Raw genomic sequence first — 12,729 nt, forward strand, 5'->3', positions numbered from 1 at the left:
TTCCAGCATGAAGGGAGGAAAGCTCAGGAGTGCTGTGGGTCCAGAGAGAAAATCTCAACAACAGGGCAATGCCATATGAAGCAGGGACAGGCCAGCCTGGTGCCCCTAAGCCAGGCTTTACAAATGGGGTACAGGTGGGACAGGCTGAGTGATGGGGGACCCTGCAGCAGAGGGGAATGTGACGTGTGGCCCAGTGGCCAATTTCTGGTGCTGACCGGAGTCTATCAGCCCAGAGGCCACAGCATGGGGGACGTCACAGGGCAGGGCCGGGACCCTCCCAGGGGCTGCCACAGAGGAAAAAATAGAGACAAGACTGGCCCACCCAGGCTCACAGTCATGTGCCTGGAGCAGGATGTGGACGAGGCCACGTGAAGCCGGGCCTGTGCTCTGCTCCTCACTCTCCACCCCAGCTGTAAGCCAGGAGGCACGTTTCCCAAAGGCCACTGGGATGCACAGCTGAGGACAGCCTGTGAACTGCAGGGCAGATCCAGCCCGCATGCTGCGTCCAGGCAGGCCACGTACTAAGAACAATTTTCATATATTCAAATGGTTGAAGAAGAATCAAAAGACTAACATTTTGTGACATATGAAAATTTCGGGCACGCACTTGTGGTCCAGTGGTTAAGAATCTGCCTGGCAATGCAGGGGACACAGGTTCGATCCCTGGTCAGAGAACTCAGGTCCCACAAGCCATGGGGCAACTAAGTCCACATGTCCCCACTACCGATCCCGTGTGTTGCGACTAGAGTCTGTGCGCCATAACGAAAGATCATGCGTAACACAGCAAAGACCCTGCCTGCCACAACTCAGGCCTGGTGCAGCCAGATAATCGAGAATGCAAAAACAGAAAAGAAAGGAAAGGTGAACTGCAAAGCTCGGGGCCTGTACATAAGGCTTTGCTAGGGCCTAACAGGATTCACTTGCTTCTGGACTGTCCACGGCTGCTCTCGAGCTATAACGGCATGGCCCTCAAAGCCTTCAGCGTTCACTCTCACCCTTAATGGAAGAACCGTGCTGCCCCTGGTGAGGAGACAGCACCCTGTCTAAGGGGGCTTTATAGACACAGCGTATCATCATTCAGAGCACTGTTTTCTGTGCAAATGAGGGAGCTGCATGGATGGCACCCAAGGATGAGGTCTCAACCTCACTAAGTTCCCACATGAGGACGTGTTTCCATGGCCCAAGGAGCCCCTGACAGCATCGTACATCAGTCCCAGCAACTCAGGGAGGTTCTACAACTTTTAGGACACAGTTTGCCTTCTCTAGTGGCTCAGATGGCAAAGAATCTGCCTGTAATGTGGTAGACTCAGGTTCAACCCCTGGGTCGGGCAGATCCCCTGGAGAAGGGCATGGCAACCCACTCTAGTGTTCTTGCTTGGAGAATCCCCATGGACAGAGGAGCCTGGTGGGCTACAGTCCATGAGGTCGCAAAGAGTTGTACCCTACTGAGTGACTAATACTTTCACTTTCTTTGCCTTCCTTGTACCCCACAGCTCACGGAAGAACTTTCTGTAAGAGCCTGAAGCTAGGTTCATCTGGGCCAGATGGACGACAGGACCTGCCTGGCCCAGCCCGCCCTGTGGTCACTGAAATGTGGGGCCGCCCTGCCAGCTCCCCAGGGACCTACCTTCTTGGAAGACAGCAGTAGGCTCTGGATAGGCTCGAAGTCCTGGAAGAGCTGAGTCTCCTCAATGATATGGATGTCATTCTCGAGGCTGATGGCTTTGTGCAGGGCGCCCCGGTCTGCAAGGTCAAAGCTGCATGTCAGTCCCCAGGAGAAGGGGACGGTGCTGGCGCTGTTGGCCATAGCAGCAAATAGTCACCCTTCTGCCTCCCACTCCTTTCCCCAACAGGAGGCTTAGAAACAGATGATGTTTTTGCATTAGACCCACAAAGGGAAGAGTCACAGGCAAAATAAACAACTGGACACCCAGCTGGCATGGGTCATCCCCAGCTTTTTCTGAAAAAATAAACAGCTCTTTGTTAAGTCCAATACTCCCCATCAGAATGGTCAACACTGTCATCCAAATAAATGTGACGTGGTTCTTAGGCACCACAGGCCTCTGGGGATGCCAGCCCACCAGGAGCCCCAGGCAGGGGAAGCCAGTGGCTGGGCAGCACCCAGGACTGACCACAGAGCCTGCCCGCTGCTGCTGCCCCCTTGCCTGGTCCCCATCTCCATTCCAGGAAACTTGTGTTGGTGTCTGCGGGCCACTGGGAGAGGTGTGCCGCCCACGGCAGGTCAGGACAGGTCTCGAGCCAGCTGCTCACTCAGGGAGGCAGGACGTGCCTGTCTGCAGCTCATACCTCGCCGCCATGGCACCACCTGGCCTCCCTCTGCACCAGCCCAGACCCATCAGACCTGAATTTCTAGATCTGGGTCAGGACCTGCGTTTTTAGCTGGTGCTCCAGGTGTTCTGATGGTCACAGAGATCTGAAGCCACCCAGGTGTGGGGACTTCTCAGAAATCCTCCCACACACTAACAAATCCTCCCACCACTCGGGCACCTGGGCGAGACGCTGGCTCCGTGTGGCAGAGATTAGCTGGACTTTATTGTTGTTTGGTTGCTCAAGTCGTGTCTGACTCTTTGCAGTCCTATAAACTGTAGCCCACCAGGCTCCTCTGTCCATGGGAGTCTCCTGACAAGAATGCTGGAGCGGGTTGCCCTTCCCTTCTCCAAGGGATCTTCCTGACCCAGGCATTGAACCTGTGTCTCTTGCGTTGGCAGGTGGATTTTTTAGCACTGAGCCACCAAGCCAGCCCTGGTTGGACGTACCCATGTTCTTACCCAGGGACCCACCTGTGCTGACAAACATGACGTCGTGGATGGTCCCGTCCAGGGCCCGGGCCCTGTCCACCACAATCTGCGTGTAGTTCACGTCGCCTTTGATCAGCCGGGGCCTACTGTCTATCGGGGTCACGGAGTCGTCCATCAGAGGGTGGTCTTTGACGAACTGCAGGGTCTTGTCCGGCAGGTTGAGCGAGCTAGAAAAGTTGGCCGCCCGTGCCTCCCGGTTGATGCACTGCAGGAAACAGATCAGCCATTACCGTGGGCACTCGGGCACGCAGCACGCACTCACACAAGAGCCGAGGCTTCCCCGAGGTGCAGAACTTGGGGGTACACTGGATTTCTTGCCAAGACGGAAACACTGAGCTGACCTTTCCCCAGGAATCTAAAGACACAGTTATAAAGGAGGTAGGAAATGCAACTGTCTTTTTCTCCACTGGACATAACGGTGTCTCATGATACATAGTCAATGAAGTCATTTTCATCAACTCATGAATGAAAAAAATTGTGTCAGACGTCTGAAACTGAAAACCACACATTTCTCTTTTGATAGCTCTCCCAGAAGAGAAGCCTGGAAAAATGGCTAAAAACAGTTCAGTTGTAAATATAAATAGCATAAAGGTCGAGAGCATGAAGGTTCTTTTTTTTGTCCTAGCTTCTAATGTGTGTACACCGAAATTCACGACCACAGGTGAACGCCTTTTGTTTAATGACATGCAGGAAAAGAACTGACCCGTCAGCAAAGGTGCACCCACAGAAGGGGACGGTCCTGGGAGGGAGCTCCAAGCCTCAGGCCACTCTCCCAGATCACAGTCCCAGCTGTGGACCATGTACACAGCCCGGCTCACCAGGCCCATCATACATGAATGCCGCCACATCAGCCTAGATACCCACACTGATTTCTACATAAAATTTACTACTCTTAGGGCATGTGACTCATATTAACGAATGGTGCTCATCTCTCTGCGAAGAAATCATGTTTCTCTGCAAGACATAGAAAACGAAACAGATCTCATTCTATTGTACAATGTTAATCACACAAAACATCCGGTGCCAGCCAGAACACCTTCTCGTTCGGGCAGTTTACAGCAAGAATTGTGACACAGCACGCTGATGAGAAGGACCCAGGAAGCAGAGAGAGTGCCCCCGGCCCTCCCCGCTCCCAGGGGGAGGCCCGTGCCCACTCACCGCGCCGGGCCGCGGCGTGGGCACAGCCCCGTTGTAGCGCACCCACTTGGTGTGGGACTGCTCCACCGTGGCGCTCTGCATGTACTTCCCACGGGAGAAGACCGCCTCGGCCGTGGACAGGTTGTAGGCACACACGGCCGACAGCCCCACGTTGTTCCTGGGGAGGAGGGGGTGATACGACTGCCCTGAGGCGAGGGGCAGGGCGCGGGTCGGGGGGAAGGAGAATGAGGTGAAAACACCCCACCCCCGCCCGCCTGGAGCACTCACAGCTGTGGGGTGAAGACCCCGTAGAACACGGGTTCCTTCAGATCTGGAGACCTGAGGACGAAGACATCCCGCAGCACGTTGAAGACGAGGTTGCTGTCTGGCCGGGAGCAGATGAGCCTGGCCTTCAGGAAGGAGGTCCACTTCTTCTGTAAGGTCCTCAGGCCCCCCTGGTCCCCCTAGAACCCCAAAGACATCTGCAGTGAGAGGAGGGGAGGCTCCCCCCAAACAAGAGCCGGTGATGAGGGATGTACTCCAGCCCTGAGCAGCTCTGCCTCAGTGAAAGGAAGCTGAGGCCAAAAAGGAAAGCCGGCTGCAGACCACCAGTGACTCTAGCAACCCCTTCCGTGCCAGCTCAGGTCATGGATTAAAGCACAAAACCCAACCCACTACAACACCTCAACGAGCAGTCACCCAACAGCAGACAGAACAACTGTTGGATTCTGCCCGCCCTCGGCGTCACGAAGCAGACGCCCCGCTGTCCTCCTGCACGGTCACTGCTTTAGCCCTTTGGCTCACATGCACCTCCAGACTCAAGACCCATCTGTGAGTGACCGGCAGAGCCAGGGGCTGGTGGACACGCAGGCTCCCTAGTCTGTCTCTGGCCAGTGTGTGTAGATGAGGTCTCCCCTAAAAGGCATACCTCAAGGAGATCAGATTTTCACTTCCTTCCAGCTCTTGAGCTATCTGCTGAGATGCTCTGGACCTGTCAGGTTCCCCAAAGCACTTTTTAGTGGACAAGCAACAATCATGGAACACTCCTAACATGACTGGGTCTGGACGGAAGTACTGAAACTCTGACAACCGGACACAGAAGATCATGAAACTGAAGTGTCCATACTCATTCTGGACACAGTGAAAACGCACTCCCCAACCTTTATGTTGGAATGGAAAAACCCCTAATTACAACGTGAAAGTGAAAGTGTTAGTCGCTCAGTCACATCCAACTCTTTGTGATCCAAGGGACTGTAGCCTGTCAGACACCTCTGTCCATGGAATTCTCCAGGCAAGAATCCTGGAGTGGCTGCCATTCCCTTCTCCAGGGGATCTTCCCGACCCAGGGACTGAACCTGGGTCTCCCGCACTGCAGGCGGATTCTTTACCGTCTGAGCCACCAGTGATAGATTCTGGTTAATACAGTACCGGAAAACTAACTTCCTATAAGCTGGGAGACATTTAAGGAATGTGTTAAGAACAGAGCCCTGAGGACAGAAAGCCAGTCACTGTCACACACAGGCCGGTGCTCCTGTGGTCCCCAAGGCGACCTGTAGGGAGGACAAAGCCGAGCCCATCCACACTGCTATCTATGGTGTGGATGAATAAGCGGTAGGGGACAGGCATCTCAGAGGAAGTGTGGAGCCCAGGTGATGTGCGCTCCCCAAGTGCAGGGACCAAAGAGAAAAGCAGGGGTGGGCTCACCTTGCAGACCCTCGCTATCCGGGGGATCATCAGCTTGAAGACAAACTCGTACTCCACAGACACCTCCGTGAAGAAGAAGTACACCCTGTCGTCCCCGAGGTCCTCGCCCTCCGGGATCTCTCGCACCACGTCAGCAAACACGAAGCTGGGCTCTGCAGGGACGGACGCTCTGATTAGCCCCGTGCACACTGAGGGCCCGGGCACCCCCCACACAGACTCCAGGGCCTAGGGATGATGATGGGGCCCATCTAGCCCTCCTCAGGCTAAGGAGATGCTGGAGGTGGGGGTTCTGACATACAGCCTCCCAGTCCAGCCCTAGAACTGAGGGCTGGATCTCTAAACTGGCAGGCAGCCTGGAGGCAACAGGGAGCCAGACCCCACCATCCCTAGAGACTCACTGGGAAATATGCATTCGCTGGTTTAAACAGCCCATCCCTAAAAGAGACAAACTCCTGACCACCAGATCCGGGTGCCCCAAGGCTCTGGCAGGCTGGCCAGTGCCCAAGAGAAAAGTCTCCGGTGAGTAGCTGTGAGCCATCTGATTGTGAATCCAATGTAGACACGTGACTTCCAGAGATAATGGTATAATGTCACATGCTGATCTAACGAGCCCGAGTCTGTCAATCTGAGCCTCCCATATCCATTTTCAAGGAGGGGTAAAGGCAAGGTTAAACCAGCTCACAGGTGGCACTAGTGGTAAAGAACCCGCCTGCCAATGCAGGAGACGAAAGAGATGCGGGTTTGATCTCTTGGGTCGGGAAGATCTCCTGGAGGAGGGCATGGCAATCTACTCCCATATTCTGGCCTGGAGAATCCTATGGACAGAGGAGCCTGGCGGGCTATAGTCCATGGGGTTGAAAAGAGCCAGATGTGACTTAGCACACAACCCGCTTACTTAGCAGAGAAGAAAACAAGCCCCCAGATGCTGACGATGGAGCTCCGAGTGGTTCCAGAAGAACCCCCATCTCACTGGGCCTGACGTGAACCCCAGGACACAGAAAGGTGAGCCGCGGACACCCTCCCATGAGGCAGAGGGCGAACTAGAGCGGGGGCTCTGGTGGAGAGGGCGCCACACCAAGCACAAACACACCTTCCACCTTGCGGCCCGCTTCTTACCATTAAGCCAAGGAATTGCATACTCTGTCCTCAGAGGACTGTGGGTAGAATTTCGGGAGATGATAGGTTCACTTCCCAAAAAGTTGTATGACGTCCCAGAATAAAGCTCTCCATCTTCAGTGACCCAGGAGGAAAGAGGAAAAGGGATCAACATTAGTGCTGGTGACACACCGATGCCCTAGCACCACTTCTTCCAAACTGACACAGGCCCGCCCAGGAAACAGAGACGCCGCAGCCCTGCTTCTGGGTGATGTTTCTGTCTCCTGAGTCTTCTGCTTTATTTCTTGATGTGGGGGATTTTGTGCTCCATGCTAAGCTGTTTGGGGCAGCAAGCAACGCAAGCAATCCCTGCATCCTGTAAAATGACAAACACAACCGTGGGTGCCCAGGTGGCTCCTGGCCTGCTTGCCTTGGGTGTGCGAGAGCATTTCAAGGCAGGCCACGGCTCAGTCACAAACGTCCCTTGAACAAAAGCATTCCCTCAACCTGACCGACTCATCCAGGTGATTTGCACAGGCGACAGATACAAAATAATCTGTCCCCAAATCTAGCTTGAAGACTGCGGAGGTGGCCATTTATCCTACTGAACAACGAATCCAAGAGCTCTATAGAGAGACTCCTGGACCTTCTGTGTGGATGGTGAATACGGGCACCAAGCAGAGGGGGTCACTGCTGAGGAGGAGGAACGGGGCTGCCTGGGTCCAGTGGGGCCAAGCCAGGAACGGACACCAAGAGCAGGACTCACCGACCATGACTGACGTGTAGCTCTGTGCTGGGTCAAAGGGACACCTTCCTTTGCCATCTTCATTCTTCCCCAGAAATTTGAAGGATGTTAAGTTCTATAATTGAGCAGAAAGGAAGAGTATCATAAAATGTCTGACGTCCTGCAGTCATCCTGATCATGCTTCTTTGTTGGACCACTGAATTTTCAGACTTGCTCTTCTGGGGAGATGGAGGGGACAGCACATATGCTGTTACCAGCTGTCCCAGGTCTAGAGGCCAGCACCTTGGCAGCTTCTATCACCCTGGCGCCCTCTGACACCCTCGCGAGCACCTCGAGGTCCTGGAGCCTCAGTTGACTCCCCTGTAAGACCGAGACGGTCAATGCTGATGTCTCTAGGGTCGCAAAACAGCCAGGGCAAACCAAACACAGGGTGTACTCTGGAAGGAACTGGAAGGCCACATGCAGACTTTTAACATCAGTAAAGATGCCTTCAAAGCAGCAGGGGAGTAGGCTATCCAATGAACAGATAACACAAAAAAGGAGCAGAACCTCCGCCACATCCCACCCGCTGAGACACACTCTAGATGGATTGGTGACTAGAGTGTAAAAGATGGAACCATGATGCACTAGTGAAGTGTAGGTGAGCATTTCAGTCTTGGGACCATCTCTCTGTACCTGGAGAGAGAGCTCAAAGCCAAGAAAGGGGAAACATAGATCCAGCACAGAGAGGACTGGATAGTGTCTGTCCACTGAAAGAATGACACAGATCAACAGTGACAAAGCGGGGGACATGACCGCAAAATGACAGACAAGGCTTATCCATCCCTGAATATGTGAGAAGTGAGTACAGATGAGTAAGAAAGCATCTCAGGAGGAAAATGGTCAAAACGTAGCAAGCTGGAGAAGAAAAAACCCAATGGCAGTGCAGACCAGAAAGGGGGTGTGTACCGCCAGCAACCCAGGAAGCACACAGCAATGAAAGCGGGGTACCATCTTCCACCTGACAGCCTGGAGATTAAGAAGATGGGATCCCGACTGTGATGGGTGGTTAGTGGCCTCGATGTCTGTCAGAGCCAGGGACACAATCACAGTCACAGAGAAGAAAGGGCTCGGGACATGGGAAAAACTGTAGTTACATTTCTAACAGGCTGGGGGAAGCAATATTCAGGTTTGCCACCTCCCAGGTCAGCAGCTGTGAACTGGGGAGACAGTGTGATTCACTGACTGCATTTCAGCATGACGGCTGGCAAATCTGAATGGGGACTGGAGGTTAGATCATGTTCGGGTGACAGCATTCAGGGATTACGGGTCACAGTTCAGCATGTCCACCTGTGTGCACATACATGGATGCTCCCAACTGCACCGTCTAGGTAGCTAGGACACATGCATGATCAACTTTTCCGCTGGCTTGAAATTTTTTTAAAACACTGGGGAAAAATAGGTCTAGGTTGTTTTTTTGTTTTTTTTGTTTTTTTTTTTTTTTAGTTTATTTATTCGGCTGAGTTGGGTCTTAGCTGCAGCACAAGGGATCTTCATTGCTTCACAAAGCAACATGCAGGCTACAGAGTACAGGGCTTTCAGCAGTTGCAGAGCACAGGCTTAGTTGCTCTGAGGCATGTGGGATCTTAGTTCCCCAATCAGGGATTGAACCCAAGTGTCCAGCATTGCAAGCCGAATTCTTATCCACTAGACCACCAGTGAAGTCTCCAGGTCTAGGTTTAAATGAAATACATGATTCCCTCACCTCCACAACTGACATGTTTGTAGAATTTAAGCTTAAATTCCATACTTTGAGCATCTGACTAGCAGAATTTAGCCATGAAATCCTTCATGAATTTAGGGTTCTAGCAAACTAAGTTTTCTACTCTACCATACTTTACACTTGGCAGGTACTCACTAAATCAGGGACAAACACTAGAAAACATGCTTCCTTTTTGAATCTGAAGTGCATTTAAAACACTCCTCTCCCCTCTCTGTGGTTGTTCCAAATGACTCATCAGATTATCTGAGTAAAAAGAGTGTCTCTTGTGAGTCGCTGCTGCCCAGTCCGCTCTCTCCTTCCAGTTAGCTGTCAGCAAGGGGATAAGGAGTGGTGGGAGGGCAGCGGGAGAGTAGGGGTCCCTCTCCCAAGGACCCTACCACAGCAGAAGGTGACTGACGAGGCTCAGGGGGAGGCAAGGAAGGGAATGGGGGAGGGAGAGATGGGTCTTGCTTCTAAACCTGCTCACCCCACTGGCATCATGTTGTCACTCCCTGGAGGGGCAGATTCCAGAAAAGAGGATCAGGGAACAACCTGCACCCCAACAGCCGACACTGGATGGTGGTACCCCAAGACCAGAGTGGCAGACGTGCTGTCCTAGTGAGCCCGGGCCTCCATGAAGACCTCAGACTAGGGGTGGGGCTGCAGCCACACATTCGTGCCTCGTGGTTCTCAGGCTGCAAGTCTGAGTGTTGCTGGCAAGGAGGGTTCCTGGTGAGGAACCTCTTCCTGGCTTGCAGACCTTCTCACCGTTCCTCGCGTGGTGGGAGAAAGAGAGATTCTGGTGCCTCTTCCTCTTTTTAAAAGGCCATCATCCCATCGGATTAGGACCCCATCCTCATGACATGATTTAACCTTAACTACCTCCTCACTAGCTGCATCTCCAAATACCATCACATTCAGAGAATTAGGGCTCTGACATTTGGATGTGGGGAGATACAAGCATTCAGCCTATAGCACATGAACCTAGCACACAGGAGCAAAAGTCCTGACTGTTCTACCTGAGCAGGGTCCCCGTCATACATGCTTCCTCACAAAATGCAAAACATGGCATGGAGAAACAGGCAACACGCTGGATCGGGGCATGATGGTGCTTCTCCTCATCAACACTGGCCTCCCCAGAAGGTCACCCCACTGCCAGCCCCACACTACTGCCAGCAGCCCCATGAGTCCTGCCCTATCTGCACCCTCAGTCACAGTGGTCTATAGATAGGAAAGCTTAGAGGGGGCTGCTGAGGGGGCGGAGGCCTCGTGGGGAGCCACAGCTGCCCCAATTCCCACATGGGTGGCAGGAGAGAAACCCTCCTTGATTGCGGAGTAGAGCCCACTAAGCGCTGCTTCGAGCCCCACTCCACTTCAGCCGCTGACCAGGGCGCCTGCATGCCTTACCAGGTGGTCACAGGCTGGCTGGAATGCGTTGGTCCCGCACACGTAAAGGGCGCTGGAGCTGAGCGGCTGCAGCACACGGATGTAGTTGAGGCATTCTGTCTACAGGGAAGAGAATCGCACGGGTCAAGCACTGTGCGGGTTCCCCTGGACGCCCTCCACGATCCCAACAGCTCACCCTGCTCGCCCCAGAGCAGGGACCAGTCCTGAGCACACGCCTGACAGCAGCTCCTCACAGCTCGCTGACGACTGCGGGCCTCAGACGCTTTCTATCTCCACAGGCCAGCCCTGCTCTGCCTGGCACAGTGGGGGCAGGCTCCCGGAGATCTGACCCCAGACCTGGGCAATCCCACATGTGCAGCTGGCCTGCGTGCTTCAATTTCTGCAGGGTTCATGGGCCGCCATCAGGTGCCAAATGGACTTTGCCTCAGTCACTGATGTACACGCAGCAAAGACGTGCCGGCCAGAAAGCAAGGAGAGCTGACCCTGAATCTCAGTTGATACCCAGCACAGGAAAAAATGCATTTGCTCTCAGAGAACACACAAACCATTCACTATGTTGGCAGACCCATGCTCGGGTGTGCTGTGCAGAATTCCCTCTGCCTTCCTTTTCTCTGGGAGGCCCTACCCTCAACACCCTAATGCATGCAACTGGAAACAGTGCTGCTCAGGAGAGGGGTGTGCCCTGCCCGCCCAGCTCAGGGGAGAGGCAGGACTAAGGAGGGGCTCCCAGCCTGGCTGCACATCAGAGAGGCCCATCAGGAAAACCAGATGCCACTGAGGAACCCACTGGCTATTTTAGGCTGAAATGTACTGGGATTATATGTGGTAGCATCTGAAATTATCTCCATTCAGGAAAGGCTTTTTTTGCCATGATTGTTTTTAAACTGGTTGGAAGTAATTCATACTCCATGAAAGAACTGGGAGGGACCCTTGTCCGCTGCACGACCTCCACGTACGCCCAACCCAAGTGCCTGCTGTAACTTAGGTCTAAGATAACTCCCTGCGACATCTGTTATTACATTGCAATGCCTGCATTTTCCCTCATTCCCAATTTAGTAACTTTCGTGACAGTGCTTAGTATTTTGCTAAAAAAAAGTTTAGCCAAAATTTCTGTTTTTGTTTAAATTTTAATTGTTTTGAAATTAGCCACCAACTACTGAAACTGACCATAACTGAGCTGTCTTAACCAATGACCAAGGAAGATAGGGCTCTTATACTTTGAGACTCTGACATGGGCCCAGCAGGTGGGGGTAACACAGAATTCTGGAGGGAGGTGGACATTCAGCCCAGTGTTCCCCAGATGGACTAGGCTGTGCTTAGTTGCTCAAATGTGTCCAACTCTTTGTGACCCCATGGACTATAGCCCACCAAGCTCCTCTGTCGATGTGATTCTTCAGGCAAGAATACAGGAGTGGGCTGCCATGCCCTCCTCCAGGGGAATCTTCCCAACCAAGGGATTGAACCTGCATCTTCAGAGTCTCCTGCACTGCAGGCAGATTCTTTACCCACTGAGCCATCGGGGAAGCCTCACGCTGAGGTGCCTAGTATCTCCGAGAGAAGGAGCCTAATCTCCAGGAATGGATAGATGTTGCCAAAAATCCTACAGCAACCCCTCCAGACCACTGCTGTTCAAGGGAGGCACAAGCCTTCCCTGCATTCTACACCTTTAGCCAGCAAGCATCAGACATCATTTTCTATAGTCAAAGTTTCAGGCCATTTGGACCAGTTAAACTCAGATCAACTTTAAAGTAATTTTCAAAAGCCTGGTATGGTTGGCACTGGCAGTGAGAGCCCCAAGCTCACCACTTGGGAAGAGAGAGGCGACCTGCAGGATAAGCAATGATGAACACTCTGGGGGCTGCTCCGCACGAGTTGGGGCACTGGGGAGAGTAAAACAAGTAAGCCGTTCCCCCGGTGGTCTTTGAAGCTTGCAAAAGAAATTACCTGTTTTGATTTCCCCTTCTCTGCACATCTTGCTTTTTTATCTTCTGAAACCTTCCAATAAGCCTGTGAGGAAGAACGAAAGAGTCCATTTCAGTGCATGTTCCCCCTTTAATAAAAAGGACAGACTGGTATATAAA

The 12,729-nt window shown here is 53.0% G+C and overlaps 1 protein-coding gene across 7 annotated transcripts in view; it reads right to left on the reverse strand.

Annotated features, from left to right (window-relative positions):
- Positions 1–12,729, reverse strand: part of SEMA4D (semaphorin 4D) — a 125,725-nt gene that overhangs the window by 21,397 nt on the left and 91,599 nt on the right. For all 7 annotated transcript variants that reach the window (XM_004004061.5, XM_027964183.2, XM_042242966.1 and 4 more), the window contains 9 exons: positions 12,593–12,655; positions 10,649–10,747; positions 7,522–7,615; positions 6,777–6,890; positions 5,661–5,812; positions 4,245–4,420; positions 3,978–4,134; positions 2,802–3,024; positions 1,628–1,743 (listed from right to left, as the gene is read on the reverse strand). In XM_004004061.5, coding sequence (XP_004004110.1) covers positions 1,628–1,743; positions 2,802–3,024; positions 3,978–4,134; positions 4,245–4,420; positions 5,661–5,812; positions 6,777–6,890; positions 7,522–7,615; positions 10,649–10,747; positions 12,593–12,655 — 1,194 coding nt within the window. The remainder of the gene's footprint in view (positions 1–1,627; positions 1,744–2,801; positions 3,025–3,977; positions 4,135–4,244; positions 4,421–5,660; positions 5,813–6,776; positions 6,891–7,521; positions 7,616–10,648; positions 10,748–12,592; positions 12,656–12,729) is intronic.

Source organism: Ovis aries, chromosome 2, assembly GCF_016772045.2.
Source record: "Ovis aries strain OAR_USU_Benz2616 breed Rambouillet chromosome 2, ARS-UI_Ramb_v3.0, whole genome shotgun sequence".
In the NCBI taxonomy this organism is placed as follows: Eukaryota; Metazoa; Chordata; class Mammalia; order Artiodactyla; family Bovidae; genus Ovis; species Ovis aries.